Genomic DNA, 19,382 nt, shown 5'->3' on the forward strand with positions numbered 1-19,382 from the left:
TCACATCTTTAAATGAATGTTTACATTTTACATAATAACCAACTTAAAGTTATCTAACTTGATTTTTCAGGAGGTTAAATGACTGTTAGGCATTTGTGTAAAATTTAAGTCCAAAACAGCTTTTCCTGAGTTACAGCTCAACAGTCATTTGCACCGAATTTTCTAAGTCGATAAAGGGTCTTTATTTGTAATACATTTCTGGTATCGATTTTTTACGTCTAAAAATTTGAGAATTTTTTCGTTGCACGCATCATTAAAAGTATTTACTATATTTTAAAGCTTTTGGACTCAATGTCATTATCTCTTGTCCTTTGGCTTCAAAAAAATCCTTTAAAAGTGCTCCACTTACGCCGGTGCTAGAGGCGTGAATAATTGTTTTCGTTTCATTATCCGTCATAAACAGACTCTCTGGATTGTTTTGTTTGTCTGCTTTCTATGATACCATTGCATCTTCTGATAGCTTTTATTGTCTTACAAAAAACTGGCTGTCTGCAGAGGAATCGTCCGGGTAATAAGATAGATTAAGGATAAATTATATAGTTATGTTTGATATACTTTATGGCAAGTGCTCAGGTCAATATGATATCATCAAAAAAAACGTGTGCATTCTCCCTAACCTGGATGTCATTCACTACAGTGATTTAAGCAATATTGATTTCCTGCTCTATACTTTAGCAATATTCTATACATAGATCCTGAGATCCTGACGTCATTCATTCCGTCTGACCTCTATACTAGGAAATGATAACTGGCCAATAGTTGATAATTGTACATACACTAAAATATAGTTTCGTGGAGGAAGTTAAATTTTCAGAATTAACTTGTTTGTTGTACGCTATTAAAAGAAATATGAGTAATTGTGATTACTTAAACTTTTTAAATTTAATTTAAACCTTTATCATTCCCTGAATAATTATTTTTTGACAAAAAGGAAAGTCTATTGACAAAAAGAAAAGTCTATTGACAAAAAGAAAAGTCTACTTTCACTTTCCTGTCCTATTATATTACAACGCAATATGGATTGGAGACGGTCAACGTCGAAGAGGTTTGGTTTTAAACGTCAGAAGAATGCACAGATAGAGTGATTAAGTCATGTCATATAGAGGAAAGACTCCCTTACAGCTGGCTCCCCATGTTAAAGCCTAAAACAAAATCTTTGTTTCCGGTAACATGCTCAAAAATATTACGGTAGGTAGGTCGGATTCCTTTTTTTTATTAAGGGAGACTTTTCGGAAATTATTTTTGTGTCAAAAATATTGAATGCAAATATGCGGGTCATGCCTTCAAAGCATCAGTAAGTTGATTTCTAACATCACTGGAAAAGTGCAGTTTTGCAACTTTTTGTTAAACAGTTGAAAGAAAAAAATCTCCAAGGTCATTAAAACATTTAGGCTCGAGCCAAAAATTTAAGGTAGCTTGGGACACCGGATCAAACAATGTTTTAAGGCCTAATGTATATCAGCTTCGGTTCAATGTGTTAATAACCAAAGTATTTCTCCAAGTTTACATATTGCAGTCTGGTAGTCTTGTCCTCCCTTGATGCACCATTGAAAGTTAGACCAAACTTTGCCCTAAAACAGAAGTGCCATAAAGTACTTGCTGGTTGTATGAATCATAGACAATGTTATACTGACTGTTTTCAACATCACTGTTATAAGTGAAAAGCAAAAGCCTTTGTAAATTCCAGTTTTATTTGTACAAACATTAAAGCTCATGCTATCTTGTCGTCCATTTTTTTTATTAATTAACAGAGTTTTGAAAATGGAAACACATCAAACAAATATTTCAGGTAAACATATAAAATCCTAAACAGACAACTTCAATACAATAAAATTATTGAAATATCTACAGGTCAACAGTGAAAATAAGGTTAATGTTAAGACTACTGACTGGCAAGCTATTCAATAAGTGGTATATTAAACAACATTAGACATTATTTTCACTTTTTGTTGATTGAATGCAATTTCCACTCCAGATGGGACCTTCCTCCATTCCCCTTTCAGTGATACACTATACTGTCTGTTATTTTCATAAAAAATAACAACTTCACTAAGTTTCAAAATATTCCTTTTTGCAGATATTTCTATCTGTTACAATTTTTGACAGATCCTATAGCTGATTCAGAAGTATAAAAGGATCATGTACCTATACAGATCTGGGTCATCGTTCATCTAAATTTACTAATGACTTTGATTACACTTTTAAAACTACATCGGAAATGTTTGTACTAAGAAGAAACAGGTTCCCATTTGTATTGCCTGTTGTCCTGTAGTTTAAATCAAAGGACAAACTGTTTTTCAAATGAAAAATTCTAAATGTTACATAACTCATTAGTATATACTAACAGTTTCATGTATTTATACAGTAACATTGTATCATAACGTAAACGATACTGTGCTCAACAACAAAATGTATGACAAGAAATCAAAGCACCAATCACTTAAGACCTCCAAAATGCTCTGAACACTTTCTGAATAAGCTGTGTTATGAAAAATATTTTTAGATCAAACGTAGAATTTTATGTGTTCAAAATTTGGAAGTGTAAATTGGCATAGCACGGGATATATGGGGGACAAGTGCCAGGTCAGGATTCGAACCTGAGACCTCCCCATGACATTGTACTTCCATGTCTGGGATGCTCTAACCAACTGAGCTACCTGCCACTGACTGTCCTCACTGAGAAATAATCGAGATGGTACTTTGGAAATTAGTCCTGCCAAAATAAAAATAAAAATGTATAACTGACATCATTTCAATTTATTGTTATACTGAAAATTATTAGGCTTAACCATAATTCTTCGTTTACTGGAATAGTGTACAGGTACAATACAGAAAAAATACATGCAGACGTTTGTAGGTGAACAATGTAAACGTTACCGTTTTTCATTTATGAATCGATTTGCACAACTGCAGGTAAATTACATTCATCATTTCAAATGATACTGGAACGAATACATTAGAATTAATCATACTCTGGAAACAACAATGGTGAATAATAAAAAAATGCAATGCATACTTTCACTTCCTTGTTTATCACTCCATATTGGAAATAGTTCTTACCCATAATGCCCCGTGCGAAAGTACACAGGTCAGTGCGACAGTGACTTTAGCAACGGATATTGAATATGGAAAGCCATATTTGTCTTCAATGTTGAGATATCACTTTAAGCTGTACTCATATCAGTGTATGAAGTGCATCTACTTACATTATGTTTATGGAATTACACGCCTCAACACGTGTATCATTGAAGGTTTCATGTGCACCGCCGTTTGAATACATCTGCGGATGTCTCTAAAATTGCTTTTTGTACTATTAGCATGTGTAAATGTTGAGTTCTGCTCAACCCGGGGCTAGAGGGCGTGGACGGTAGCAAGCATTTCCACTACCGTCCATGAACAGGCTCAATCAAACCGAGCCTGCAACATTTTCGTTTTTGTCGTGTTGAGCGACCTGTGAAGCTTCCACTTTTCTCTATTTTAATGCTTATACATGTATGTGATGAGCTTTACACTTTGTTTGTGGTACTTTCATCAGTATGTTTTTTTTTCTTTCTTTCTTTCTTTCTTTCTTTCTTTTTATCTTTTATGCTGTCCTTTTCCAAATGTATATACCATGTTTTCTTTTGATTGTGCAGTATATTTAACTTTAATATCATCTTCCGATACATTTTGTTTTGTTTGATATAAGCACTAGTTAATGCCTTGCCTGTAATAAGTTTATTTGTCATTATGATGTGAAAGCTGCATTCAATTTAATGTTATTGATTCATTATTACTATCTCAGTTTATACTTATAATTAGATTACGTTCCATTCCTTCTTTATTATATATTGACAATAAAATATTCAGACCTCATTTTCAGCATGTCAGTGATATAAAAACCATATATGGTCATTTAGTATGACATGTCTTCTTATCAAAAATAGAAAAAATATTGACATGTTATGTTACATATTAGAAAAACTATCTGTTCTGAGAAACATCAACATCTAAAACGTTCCCATTAAAACGGTCGTTTTATAAGAATAAAAGCATCAATGTCCGTTGCGTTGGAAAGTGTTATCAACAAAAAGGTAAGACAAGTCATATAAAACGTTTCGCAAATTATATGAATTGTCTTTACCTATACAGATAAGATAATTTTCCGTGCTTCACTTTGACGCAGTTTGATAAAACAAAGAGCTCAATTAACTTTTTGGTCGGATTTTAAGCACAGAAACTGAATACTCTAATACTGTATACAATCCTATAAGTGGACAAAATTTTTGCAAAATATGAATTTAAGTAGTATAAAATTGGGAGTTTCTGGTTCAAGTTTAACTTTACTTAAATTATGAACTACCGTATTTTGACTGATTTTGTTGTTTTACCTTTCAGCTTTATCTTTTTTATATATGTTTTCTTTTAAACAAAATTATTCTAACTGCCCTAGTTCATAATTTACGGCAGTAAGTAGATTAAACTTGACAAAGAAAGTAACGTCATCAAGAGCAAATTTCAGCGTAGACGATATCTTTGACAAAATGGTGTGTGAACCGGTGTTGAGAAGGACGGAAACCCTCATATAATAAGCTAAGTCCGATGTTTTCGGCAATATTCGTTACTTTTCATTACATTATGCTCTAGTTTTTCAGCTTTACTGTTGAAAATACAAGCTATAAATATAAAGGAACATCAAATACAATTACAACAAACTAATATACTGTAGAAAGCCTCTTATTTACAATACAATGCGCCACATATAAACTTAACAGCACCACATACACAATAGAAAATATCATATATAAAGCTGAAACTACCGCCTGACAGAATTATACTATTCCATATACAGTTGCAAGTACCGCAGATGAAAACAGTAGAAAACATATCATGTAAAGTTAAAAGCACAACGTATAAAGTTAAAATCACGGTATAAAAACGACACGAGCACCCCACATATAGCTAAAACCGCATAAGTTAAAAGCACAACAAAAACAGTTGAAAGCAATGCATGAACAGTTGAAAAAAAACGTATACGAGGTATAACGTAAAAATACCACACCATCAAATGAAAACATCGCTGTTAATTATACCGCACAATCCAATGAAAACATGAAAGGACCGCAAATTAAGTAAAAACACCCCATATACAGTCCCAACAGCATCACAAGCACTGAAAATACAGTAAGGGGATATAAGTACTAAGTGCTATATTAATTTCAGAAAACAGCTGTGGCTTTCCATAACTGAAGGTTAAGTGCGTAACATACATAATTGCTAACAAGGAGATACGGTCTATTCATCGTGAAGTGATGCATGCACTAAGACATTAATAAGCAAGAGGAAATATATTCAAATGACTAGATTTAATTAATGTAATTTTATTCGAAATAAACTAATTAGATAAACTAAACATTAATTGGAAACATTATATCTCAAAGATCATTTGTGTCAATATAGTAAGTATCAAAGATGTAGAATGTATAAAGGAAGTGAGGAAATAAGAGGAATGAGTAACTGCTTCTTATATATATTTACAGTAGTATGTTTCTGATACATATATGCATGTTAACTCCACAATCTGATTAAAATTTCTCTTAAAATGCTACACATATATTTCATTAGTAAGATCGAGTACTTAGGCATATTAGTCAACTCCAAATATGTAATATTCATTTGAATGATCAAAAGCATATTGATGACAAGTTGCTATTAAACGAAATGAAATGAGTTGAAATTTCTACCAAAGTATTACAAATAAGTGAATTATTTTATTATTAAAACTGACTTTTAAAGCCCTGTTTTAACATGTCACATTAAAGCAAGCACTATTGAAACTATCGTAGATTATTCAAACTGGATATCAGACACGGCGTCAGTGACATGATTAGGTAGTGCAGTGAATCACAATTACATTGCCAATTTTTGCATTACATTACCATTATCCTTACACGTTTTGGAATCAGTAATGCATTATGTCACTGTTACACACCCTAATTTATGCATTACGTTCATTACGTTACACATTGCACTAAATCATAATAGGCTGTGGCGAGTTTATATTTACTGTTGATTGTCCTACAAAAAGTAACTTTAAATGCCCCACTGATCGAAGTGGATTTGGAATAACAGAATGTCTCATTATATTGATATTTTCATATCAAAGAAATCTAATGCTTAGCTTTCATTATTTTTAATACATCGAAATTTTCTTCAAATAAAGACAGTCCTATTTAAATATATTGGAATTCAATAACATTCAAAATTAAATGTCTTGCAGTGATTTTTTTTTTTTTTTTTTTTTTTGGATTTAACGTCGCACCGGCACATGATAGGTCATATGGCGACTTTCCAGCTGTAATGGTGGAGGAAGACCCCAGGTGCCCCTTTGTGCATTATTTCATCACGAGCGGGCACCTGGGTAGAACCACCGACCTTCCGTAAGCCAGCTGGATGGCTTCCTCACATGAAGAATTCAACGCCTCGAGTGAGGCTCGAACCCACATCGATGAGGGGCAAGTGGTTCTTGCAGTGATAGCTGATTTAAAAAAAAAAGATGAATAGCTAAGTGTCAGTACATATTTATTTTATGTTTATCTACACATGAGTGAGTACTGTTTTAAACATAATGCAGTGAATATATATAAGCTTGTCAAAATTTAAAGCAACACTTCATAGTTGGAATGATTTATCATCCCAATAGCAAATCAATAGTATATGACACAACTAAAGTAGTTTACTGAATATGTGCAAATACATGTACCAGGTAAACTTTCAAAAATAGTGTTATTTGAAAGTGCATCCGAATTATCTGTAAGTGTATCGAACATCATGAATATTTTCATTAATTTCGTAAATTAGCTTTTGGTATCCAGGCCATTTTTTTCTCACTAACTGTCAATTTTCCTAACTTATTGCCATTTTTTTTTCACTCACTTACTGCCAAATTTTCTCACTTACTGCTATTGTTTTCCTCACTTTCTACCAATTTCTCTCACATATTGCCAATTTGTTTTCTCCCTTACTCCCAGATTTTACTCACTTACTGCCACTTTTTCAGTTATTCACGATTTTGTTTTTCTCACTTACTGCCATATTTTCTTTCATACTGCCATATTTTGTCACTTACTGCCATTTCTTTTGTCACTTACTGCTAATTTTAGCATTGGTACATTGGATAGTCATAGGGGTCGGGGCCAGTCCTGTAAGAACACTATTTGGTCTTCTAACTACGTATTTGATTATGTCTAAAAGGTTATCGACCAGGTTCGAACCCCTTTGCCGAAGAAATATATATATATATATATATGATCATATACATGATCATATAGGTATGAGTCCTAGCTATCGAGTGAGACCAAGGTTGAGAACTGAGGTACCCATAAGGGTCAAGGCAAGCCATTTTAGGTCACCGGGAAGTGTTCAAATTTAGGAAATATGTCAATTTTGACCATGTCTGAAAGGCTTTAAACTCGGTTCGAACCCGTATGACCATAATGTATACATGTATCATACATGGTCGTGTAGGTCTGTAGAATCGAATAAGATCACCGTTTTGTCTTCCAGCTTCGTATTTTGACAATGACTAAGAGATTTTCGACCGGATTCGAGCCTTTTTTTGCCAAAGAAATATACATGTATCCTACATGGTTGAATAGGTGTAATTCCTGGCTATCGATTGAAACCCTGTTTTAGTACCTAGGATAGCCCTAGTGAATCACCTATACGATACATGGATGTTGACTGTCTTACCTGTTTTGAAAAGTTTATATTTGGCCTGCTTCCTGTACCTCCTGGCTTGCACTTTGCAACAAAGTATTAAAATCGGACATAATATTATGAAGATATGATTCTCCGACAAGGTCCATCCCTTTAACTTTTTATATGCAGTTATTAACGCAAAATAAATAGATTATATAAGCATGTTTTCCTTATTTTACAGGTAATATTTTACAAGCCAAAAATGGCAAAGCTCAGCAAATGTTCCCGTCGGCGTGTTCGTCGGAGAAAAATAAGGATTTTATTATTTTTTTAATGATAGTTTCAACCGTGTTTGATAAAAGAAATTTCAGTTTGATAGCTTGTTCCTAACGTTTTTTTATATTAAAATGAAATTCATGAATTTTCGAAAAAATGCGACAATATTACCTAATACGGTCACTATATCAAGTGTACAGATCATACAGACTGACAGAACTTACCTGAATCTATTTATTTTGATAGAAATAATATATATAAACTAAACCGTGTTACTTTAATTGTTGAAAAATATCTGTTTAGATAAATAAGGTATATTAACCCGTTTCTTTTTACGTTTGGATCTGGCACCCATGTTCGAGTCCAGACGACACTTGATATCGGGTTTAAACCTTGTGCTATACCTATATGAAATAGTTATTGGAAACTATTAGGCTACATATACACGTAACTTTTATTATGATATTTTCAGAACCTTTATTGTAATATTTGATTGAAAATGACCATTTAAAAAAATGTGATTTCAGGCCCGGGGCACGAACCCCTCTAGAAACAGGTCTGACCCAATCAGGGGGTTCTGAATATCTTTTATTGTGTAGTATTTAATAACATCTAGGCTAAAAATGTCAAACCCTACGAGAAAAATACTGGTTTTGACACTTTAATTTCGATTTCAAAAATTCGACATCAGAGACATATCCGACACCCGGACCCTAGGAGAGAGAGGGTAAATGTTCGAATCTGACTGTAATCCTTTCCATATCGATTCCGTAACCCCTGCGAGATTTTGCCTGGGTGTGTCTATCATTTAAAGCCCTTTAGAGAAAAATATTTCATTTTATTTGGTAGTCTAAGAGCTGAAAAATGAGATGGTGAATAGTGAAAATCTAAAAAAAGTGCATTATTCTGGAAACTTGGAAATTCGACTTCCTAATATTTTGCGGCTGATTTTTTAAGTCAGGGTTAGGTGTCGGGTCAAGGCCAACCGTTTGGTAGATCTACTTTGGGACCAACCAAAGTCCTTCGGAAAATCCAGACCGGATCCACTTTCTAAGTCAAAAAACAAAAAAAAACATCAACTTTGACCTGTTTGAGCTTTTACTGATTCTTTGGTTACTACTTTGTATTTTGATACCGGGGTCATCATTTAAATGTTCAGAATTACCTAAGCATTATCTTTGAATGGAACGGTTGCAAGTGGACTTATTTTCTTAGTATGAAATATTATCGACACTGGTCCGGGAAACGTTTATTATTTTTTATACTGTTTTACCAGTTATTCCCTTTTACTTAAAAGGACCCATTTTAGCGCAAAGAAACGCATTTTGCTTGACAACATACAACTGAAATGACGACTCAACTGTAATTCATATGATAAGAAGTTTATCAATGCCATTTCAAGCATACTTAAAATGACAAAGTTAGCAAAATAACTTCTTATTAATAATTAAAATAATTGCATATTAAGTATTTTAAATTAATTTTGACTCAACGGTTTTCATATTGATGTCATAAGTTAGCAAATTGAATACTTAATTATTATTAACATACTTGCATATGACTGAATTATAAGAATCAGTTTAATTTTCATGGGTTTAAACATTAAAAGTAGTGTTCTAATCAAAATATCACAATGTACATATAATAGGGATAATGCACTTCTAAACAGAAACAGGGGAAATGAATTGGCATATTGAAATATCAACAACTATATTGTGTGAAGTAGCGGATAATATTGGCATTCATGGCATGGTCTTCTACCAATGGTATTCAAAAATATTATATAGGACTTTGCAATAGAAACGAAAACCTTTTTGTTAGATATTCTTCTCAGAAAGAATTTCCTGGATTTCTAAAAAGTCAACAGGATTTTTCCTTGGTTCATCCTTTACTAAAGTTGTTCGAATTATTCCTTTTCGTTGATAAGCACGGACACTGCAAGACATGGTCACTTTTTCCAACATATATATAGTGGGAAATTTATTAGAATCTGCTTAGCCGATTTATTTTAATTTCAAACAAATGATTTTTTGTTTGACCTTTTTACCAAGGATGTTCATATCTTCCTGGTTCGTCATAGCCGTGGCCGCATGATTACTTAATTACTTTTCCCCTTATGTATAACATGGGGAATTTGAAATAAATTGTCAGATGCTGCTAGACCGATTTAGAAATAATCAACATACCTTGTCCGTAGCGTCTTTGTAACCTCTCCCAAAGTCTTCAAAATCATTCCACTTGATTGATGTTAAGGGCTACTAAAGTTAAAAAATGGAAAAATCTTTAAACGCTTTCTCACCTGGAACTACTTGCTTGGTCATCGTCAAAATTTGTCAGAAATATTTTTTGTAAGTTGTGTTCTCAAATGTGTTCATATTGTTCTGTCTGACTGATTTCAAGCGCCGCCAATGCTTAGAAGAGAAAGACAAACGACTTCTTGACAAGAACGTTTTCCTAGGATCATAATCAGGCTTGGTAGGTCCTCCTACAAATTTAAATACACAATGTAGCAGACCTTATGCGTTACAACATTTCTAAAGTGAGTGACTAAGGGCCGTCATTACCTTTACGTTTCAGTGTGGCAGAATAAATACGTAGATGTTTAGCTCACATGAGCACGAAGTGTTCAAGATATATATTTTTGTGATCGCCCTGGTCCGTCGTCCGTCGTCAAAGATTTGACTGTTAACACCCAGTCACATTTTTGCCTAATCTTAATGAAACTTGTTCAGAATGTTACCCTTAACAAAGTCCAGGACGAGTTTGATATTTGGTAATCTTGATAAAAAACTAGTTAAAAGTTAAAATCTGAATTATATAGGGTTAAAATCTAGGCTACAAAGTTAAAAAAATCAAAGGGAAAGCTTGTAAATACTCTTGAGGCCACAATTATGACTATATCTTCATACAAACTTGATCGGAATATTAATTTATGATTTTTACAGTTGGAATCTAAATATATATAAGATGAAAAACCAGGTCGCCAGGTCAAATCAAAAGAAAAGCTAGTTAATATTACAGAGGCCACATTTATGACTGTACATTCATGAAACTTGTTCAGAATATTAAATTTCATGATCCTTAGATCAGGTTTAAATCAGGGTTTATGTTGGCTAAAAAATAAGGTCAGTAAGTTAAAAATTGTAAATACTCAAGAAGCAACATTTATCACTCGATCTTCATAAACCTTGATCAGAAAATTAATCTTGATGATTTTTCAAGTTCGAATCATGGTTATATTGGATGGAAAACTAGGTCGCCAGGTCAAATCAAAGAAAAAGCTAGTTAATACATTGGAGGCCACAATATGACTGTATATTCATCGAACTTGATCAGAATATTCATCCCATTGATATTCAGGACAAGTTTTAATCTGGATTAGGTGGAATCAAAAACTAGGTCACCAGGTCAAATCAATGGAAAACTAAATTATGCATTTCTGACTTATTATCACACCTTTCCTCTCAGCCTGTAAGTATGCATTGACTCATTTTAGGTGTACTTTTGATAGCTTATTGAACAAGAAATTACAGCTTGTGTGACATATCAAAAGGATACCCACATAAACTGATATTTTACTGGTAGTACGAAACACGACTTTAATATATGACAGATTGATTCTTGCAACAAGGCCTAGCTGTGAATGCAGAAATATATTAGCAAGGGAATAAAACCTTTTACTGTTTCAAACTAACTAGAGTAAAACATACTGAATGTAATAAGCTACTTTCTTTGTTACATTTGTATTAACATTCTGTTGAAATTTCAATTTATATATATTATAGATGGCATCTTCAGGGCAAGATAAAACAACAGCCGACAGTACTAGTGGAAATGATGAGCAAAAGAAATCTTCAAACATTCCTGATAAAGTAGTACAAGAATTGAATGAGGCCTACAAGAAACATGGCAAATCAGGTATAATAGAATCTGTAAAAGAGAAGCTGAATGAATGGAAGAAGGTTCCTCTTAATATTGCTATCACAGGAAGCAGTGGTGTTGGAAAATCAAGCTACATAAATGCCTTACGTGGTATGACAGCTGATGATGATGGTGCTGCACCAGTTGGTGTCGTTGAAACAACTGCTAGTCGAACACCTTATACACATCCGGAAAACGAATGTTTTGTACTGTGGGATCTTCCCGGAGTGGGATCTCCAAATTTTCCCAGAGACAGCTATCTTGAGAAAATACAGTTTAGAAGATACGATTTCTTTCTGGTATTCTCGGCAAGTCGATTTACAATGAACGATAAGTGGCTGGCTCAACAAATTAAGCAGGCAGGTAAACACTTTTATTTTATCAGAACTAAAATCGACTTGGATATATCGGACAATAAGAAATCACATCCAATAACTCATTCAATGGTTCAAGTCTTACAAACAGTACGTTCAGACTGTATGACCCATTTGCAAAACGAAGGATTTACAAATCCGGAAGTATTCATCATCAGTAACTTTGATGTAAACGAGTTTGACTTCGGACAATTGTCTGAACGACTCATTAAAGATGCTCCAGACATCAAGCGGGAGGCTTTAACACTATCGTTGACCAATCTCACCGAAAGAATAATCAGGACCAAAGAAAAATATCTAAAGAAAAGAATATACATTGTTTCCATTGCGTCTGCTGCAGCTGCTGCAGTTCCAATTCCAGGCGTTGGATGTAGCGTGGATATCGCCATACTACTTGAAGAAGCTGTGTTTTACCGACAGCAGTTACAGCTAGATGAAGCGTCCTTTCAAGAAAATGCTGCAGCATTGAATATTTCAGTAAACGAATTGCAACGGAAACTAAATCTCCAAAGCCAGATAATTTCTTTCACTTCTGCTGGACTTCTTGCTTTCTTCGCTAGTCTAGGAATATCGAACCTCTCCGAAAACATTCTAAAACTTTTACTTCCCATTGTCGGCATTGTGATTGCTTCCGGAATTTCTTACGGAGTCCAGGTACACTGTTTAAATAAGCTCTTAGACATTATAGTTAATGACGCATTGCGTATTCACGGGGAGATGACCAAAATCTCCGCTAAAAATGCCGTAGATGATATTCAAACGACACAAACTGAGGTGAAAAAGGTTGAATCAGAGTGATGTTTGGATGTATATGTGTATTAAAACCGGTTTTCTATTCCTTAACATAATTCACGTAAAAAAGACAATCAGATACTGAAACAAGTTTATATCAAAAATACTTTGGAATATGTAAAACATTAATATTGCAATATGTAGAGTGAGTTTGGTTTCACGGCGAATCGACACAAAATGATCATATATCGCCGAAGGCAATTGGTAGCGATTAATTTGCAAATATTAAATACTAGATAGTTACGTAAATGTAGTCAACCTAAAATATGTGGACGGAATACCTCTGATCAAAATTTTAATTCTTAAATTATGTAACTGAATTCCATGCAGTTAAGCTTCTAACACATTACTAATCAAGTGAAAATTTGACATCAGTAATCTGTGCAATATTGGTACTGGTAATTTTTGAGTACGCATGAAAAGAAGTGTGCTTTTGCGCTAGTGCAACCGAGTGTAAATCTTGTGCATGTAAACAGAGCTTTATTATACATCTACTTAACTCAAACGTTTTCGTAAACGTTTGAGTAGTCAAGTCAATGAGATCTGTTACAAAATATGCAATCTTGTCGAGCATATTTATCTAACACCTCTTTAATCATTTATTGGTAGAGTTATCTTTCTGCTAAACAGACCCGTGATATTCGGGTATCGAAATTAAAACTTCAATGATCTGTTGTGTTCGACAGATAATTAAACTTTTAGAAATCACCTTATTTTCATTTATTAAAAGCAAATATGTTGCGGCTAAGTAATGATCCATTCTACTGCCAATAACACCCCCAAAACCTTTATCTGCTTCTGTCTGTATATTTTAGTAAAATAATTACCCTTTGAATGAAAGTAAGAGTGTTTCTTATTGATCAAATAACACCTTAAGTATTTTTTTTCTTTTTTTTTCTTTTTTTCTTGGGAGGGGGGGGGGCGGTGTAACGTCGCACCGACACATGATAGGTCAAATGGCGACTTTCCAGCTTTAATAGTGGAGGAAGAATGTAATAATAAGATTATTTGCATATGCGTGCTATATCAATATATCTTTAGCTAAACGAGAAAAATCTAAACAAAATTTAACACACGCGTTCGTTTTTTATTTTGCCATAATTGTAATTTTTATCGTAATTTTGTACGATTTTGTCGCTTACATTAATATTTATTAAAATGCAAATGAGCTAATTTGCATATAGTGATTTTATTTCGTAGTTAAAAACATTGGCTTCAATTATACCATTTTCGCTCACTTATGTCATCAAAATGGCAACGATATGATGCCATATAAGTGAAATTAGTAACATTTGCACTTAATGACCTTTGAACTAATTTCTTGACCTTAATTTGACCTTAGAAATGTGACTTAAGGCATTGAATGAACTACTTATATCATATACTTTACATAAAACTTTTAAGAGTGTTCTGGATTCCTAACCAGAATTTCACCAGTTTTAATGTGTAACAGCTACTTGTAATTCCCCCACATGAATCAAAGGTTGACGCAAACGAGCTTGAATATCAACATGTAGAACAAAATTTTGCCTCGTCCTGGAGCTAAACATACAACTTCTTGATTTAAAGTGTTTTGTTTTTTCCTGTTCAGCTAAGTAGATGTCAGTGAATAATTGTAACAAGGAAACAGACCACTTGTCAATCCTATATCTTCCTGCCATTAAGTATTTTGTTGGGTTTTTTTTCCTGTTGAGTTAAGTCGGTGACAGAAGGATATCATAACAATTAAAAGTATAACTTTTCAATTCAAATGGACATGACATTATATCCTTTGTTGCATATTCCTTTACATAACCTTGAAAACCTGGAACGAAGAAGCTTGTATACCGTTCAATATATGGCTTGTGTCGTGTCAACACAAAATACATAGGACAAAAATTATTAAAATCATTTAGAATTGAGAAAATTTTACCCGGTAATCAGACACCAGCTGAATTTTTATTTTTCCCAAAGTCGTTTTTATATAAAAGCGTGACACATTTATTGATAAACATGACATTAGAAGCTATGTAGACAATTGAATCTTGGGACATGAACTCGATAATATTATTTTCATACGAAGGTTACCAATTTGTTTTGTAAAAGAAGGGTGTGATAAAATCTCTTCAGCTCTTTCCATTTCCTCATGCTGACATATTTTCTCAGGCCTACTTTTTCCAGAAAATTTTATTAACCTTTTAATTATATCAATTTTAGTTTTGATAGATGTCAAATAATCTATAAAAAAACATCAATATTAGCAAATCTTTTTATGTACTGTCCACAATTATAAGATTTGAAATAACGCAATTTGCTGATATATTACCACAAAAAACTTATTGTAGCTTTCTTTCAAAGTCTTCAAATTGTGGACAATAGTAGTGTCAGATATATCGTATGCAGAGTATTAAATTTAGGAAAGGACATATTTTGTTAAAGACTTGCGAAACAGAAAACATTATAAGTACGAAATTCGAAATACAAGACAATATAGTTTTTCATTAAAGGGAGAAAACTCTTAGATAATTTACTTCTCTTCAAATTCTGGTTATCCTTCTTACAATGACTAAGACAGTTTGTTTTATAAACAGGAGAAAAAAATAAGAAAAAAATCAATTTTAAAAGAACATCTTGCAGTTTGAAGTGATGATAATCATAAGACCTTGAAGTATACAGGAATGTACAGACGAAAATAATAGAGAGAAAGACTAGGAGTTAAATACAGTATCAGGCCGATCAGGTCTCTATAAAACAACACTGATTTGTCATGATGCAATATATTTGCTCCATTTTCTGTCAAACTTAGATACATTGTTTGCTTCTCTTGTTTTTTTCTTTTTTCGAAGTCTTCTTATAAATGTAATAATACTTTGTAACTGTAAAGACTTTATATTTATATTGTATTTCTGTGAGAAGTCGTTAAATGAAAGCAAATTGCAATCACTGTTTAGAAAGCAATTCACTAAAAATACTACTCTAGTAACAAATCTTAAGTAGGAAAAACTAATGCCAAACAAGCAGAGAACAAAAATCAGTCCATGTCTTTGGATATTGTTTAGAGAGAATGTATTAGCCCTTGAAAAACATCTTTCCAAATCTTGTTTTTAACTTTTTTTATTTTTCAAGTACGCGTCACCAAACTTTCTAAGGCCATCTATGGTAGTAATTTTCAGTTACAAAACATCTCTTTATTTTATCTGGTCCTTAATTCCATAAAAGGAATTAAAAATTAAATTTGTAATAATTCTAAAAAAAAACCCATTGAATTTGGACTGAGTAAACTGAAAATAAGTACATTAATTTTTAATAGAACTAATGTTGCAATAACGACATTGTTTTTCAAATTGATGTAATTATTATTTTTGACCAATTGATAAATAATCCTTTTCATTTCTTCCATTTTGTGAAATAGTTGACTTTGATAATTTCATTTAGATATAATGTAAAATTAATTCAAAGCTGTTTAAAACAATCCAACTCTCAATGCATATCAAATTCTAGACAAATTCTAAGATTACTACCTTTCATAGTACTTTTGTTTTATCTATGCTGATTTTTAAACCTGAATCTTTAGCATTAAGGTCTAAAATGTGCATGGTGTAATAAAGACACTTTTTAGTTCCATCTTGCATTATGGTTGCATCAACATAAGTGGTGGACGGATAGCTCAGTGGTTTGCACACTGGCCTTCCAATCCTGAGGTCGGGGGTTCGATCCCCGGCAGCTACTCGGGAATTTTCAGAAACGCTTTTCAGTGTTTCCCACCCAGCTAGAGGTGTACTGGTCAGAAACCCAGGCAATCCTTGCGTGTATCAGTGCTATACACTGGGCACGTTAAAGAACCAGGCTGTCTATTCGCAACGAGCTAGGCTAAGTTAGCCGGACAAGCCTGTATCTGATTTCTGATCTCTCTGTGGGGGCTTTGTCTCACTCTGTCCCTCTGGTCAGATCGCTCTGTATCTGTACTAGTAGAGGATGATTTCGCGCCCTGTGTGGCTGCAGTTGCTGTAAAGCGCCTTTGAACGTGTTTATCATGAAAAGGGCGCTATATAAATCTGGTATAATAATATAACATCATAAGGAGACAACAGAAATTCCATATTAATTTAGCTTAATTCCTTTTTTACTGTGATTATTTTATACGTATTCCAAGAATTCATGCACACGGTATAAAAATGTAGGGGAATAAGGGATCGCCCTGACGATAACTTTTTTATATCGAATGCCTTGTTTCAGAGAATTATCAAACATCCATTAATATTTACTCTTTTTAAATTTTCCGCACTGGACACTTAATACAATTAGCAAATGATCAGATCTATGTCCCAGTTCAATTTCAACATTACTCATGTCTATAAAGAGATTACGAAATCAAAGCCTTGAAATGTCTGATGGTTGCGGGTTTTTGGTAGATTTATTTTCTGTTTAAATGCCAGTCTATGAATATACATGAATGAGAAACAAATACTTTAATGTGCCTCATATCTAAGATGAACTCTGACTGAACCCAGCTTGTGATGTAACCATGGGCTGGAATACCTTATCATTGATAGATCTTATACAATCTAAATGGTCAGTGCGAGTGGATACAGGCTGAATAAGAACTGCTTGTTCATTGATAATTCATCCGCATTGTTCATGAATGGGACTATTTTGTGTAGCACATGAACATCCTTTGGATGTGATCTGGAATCAAATAAAGATGCTATGGTTGTCAGAAATATACTTTAACTTTGGTAGCGGGATAAACCTGCAACCAAAAATCTAGTCTAGCTTTGTAATGTATATAGTTTTATTTCCATATTGTTCTCCCTCCTGCAGTCGATTAGTTTACGTTCTTCTATCTTTTCAAGGACAACTTCTCGTGCTTTAGGAATGTTTGCGTCTAAATCTACATTAAAGACATTTACTATAATGCATGTGTTTCCAAGCTGAAAAATCTTATCTTTAATTTTAGTAAATAAAATTTGGTTCAACTTTTTTTGAACATATATGTTAATCATGTGATATCAAGTTTTGTAATGCTCTCATGTAGAAAAAAGTAAATTTAAATGCAATATTATCGTTTATACATATTGCCACCCCTCGTGACTGACTATTATATAGTAACTGAAATAACAAACATATCCCCACTGTGCAGGAATGTAATTAACTACTTTATCAGTAAAGTATGTGTCTTGTAGCCATTATACATTATACATATTCTCTTCAGACATCAATAAATAAGGACAGCTTTCCTTTTTCTACTATGCCCAGCCCCTGTACATTCATTGAACCAAATTTTCAGTTGTTATGTATTTACATTGATATTATAATGGAGATAAAAATCATATTAATACATACACGAGGATCATGATAACATCTATATCTAGCAGATGCCTGATCTTCTCCATATTGCCTGAATATCCAAGAAATCAAAAGCGATACTGAAAAAAAGATATACAAAATGTACAAGGTTGCTGTTAAAAAATCTGAATAATTGAAGAATGCGTGTTTTATAGCATATTTAACATAAAGTTTTATCGGGGAAACTACAGTTCATATTGTTACATCAAAATGGATGTCAAAACATTATATAATCTGAATATTTTACTGAATTTATGTAACAGCATGACATTGTACTTTACGTATGTGGTAAAGTTCAGACCACACTTCGTTTGTACAGTGTAAGATAGTTCATAATCTGATTTAAATCTACACTGAGAAGGGATTGACTGAATATGAATAAATTAACAGATGAAGCTGCGTTTTTAATAAATTTAAGAAGGGCCTAAAGTGTCACACTGTCACCTTTTGGTATAGTTTCTTTACACCGATTTTCATGAAGTCATCCGCTTTGTGTTTTACTTGCGTTTTAAAATATTAGCTATCATGATTACATTTGTTCCGAATTAATAATCAGATGTAAATATACAGGTGTACATTCTAACACTTGAAATATCCAAATATCAGCTGTACTGCCACTTACAGTTCGTACATGTGAACAATTCAAAACTGTTTACTGTAAACCTAGAAATGTTCGCGGATACTATATTTCGCGTTTTTCAAATATAAATATTCGCGGAATCATATCAATCGCGAATCCCGTGAATCTGATGTCGCAAGTGAACATATTTAGTGAACTATGGAAAGTATCACGGCATAAATCATATGTCGATGAATATTGTTTCTATCACCTGAGTGACAGATATAGAAAAGGCTGTTACGTCATACTGAAGTCACCTGTCAATCAACTTAATGTTGATTTATGCACTCATTGTATATCACTGTGGTACTGGAATTTGAGTTATTAAAGTGAATTATTTCTATGACTCTTGTAATATTTAATACATTAACACTCATAAGAAAACGTCAACTGCA

The 19,382-nt window shown here is 33.1% G+C and overlaps 1 protein-coding gene and 1 long non-coding RNA gene across 4 annotated transcripts; one reads left to right on the forward strand and one right to left on the reverse strand.

Annotated features, from left to right (window-relative positions):
• The first annotated feature begins 1,155 nt into the window (after positions 1-1,155).
• On the forward strand, positions 1,156-13,837 carry LOC123531364 (T-cell-specific guanine nucleotide triphosphate-binding protein 2-like). 3 transcript variants are annotated; one of them, XM_045312227.2, is made up of 2 exons: positions 1,156-1,188; positions 11,742-13,837. In XM_045312227.2, exons 1-2 carry the CDS (start codon positions 1,171-1,173, stop codon positions 13,047-13,049), a joined length of 1,326 nt encoding a protein of 441 aa, XP_045168162.2. In that variant the 5' UTR covers positions 1,156-1,170; the 3' UTR covers positions 13,050-13,837. The 3 variants fall into 3 exon arrangements, with proteins under 3 accessions (XP_045168162.2, XP_045168164.2, XP_045168163.2); XM_045312229.2 differs by lacking the exon at positions 1,156-1,188 and adding an exon at positions 5,232-5,492; XM_045312228.2 differs by lacking the exon at positions 1,156-1,188 and adding an exon at positions 5,234-5,438.
• LOC123531365 (uncharacterized) lies at positions 1,673-3,081 on the reverse strand. The gene is made up of 2 exons (XR_006682409.2): positions 3,017-3,081; positions 1,673-2,713 (listed from the first exon to the last, which is right to left on the reverse strand). It is a non-coding gene; the product is annotated as an uncharacterized LOC123531365 (long non-coding RNA).
• Positions 13,838-19,382: the final 5,545 nt, after the last annotated feature.

Source organism: Mercenaria mercenaria, chromosome 11 (assembly GCF_021730395.1).
Source record: "Mercenaria mercenaria strain notata chromosome 11, MADL_Memer_1, whole genome shotgun sequence".
Lineage (NCBI taxonomy): Eukaryota > Metazoa > Mollusca > Bivalvia > Venerida > Veneridae > Mercenaria > Mercenaria mercenaria.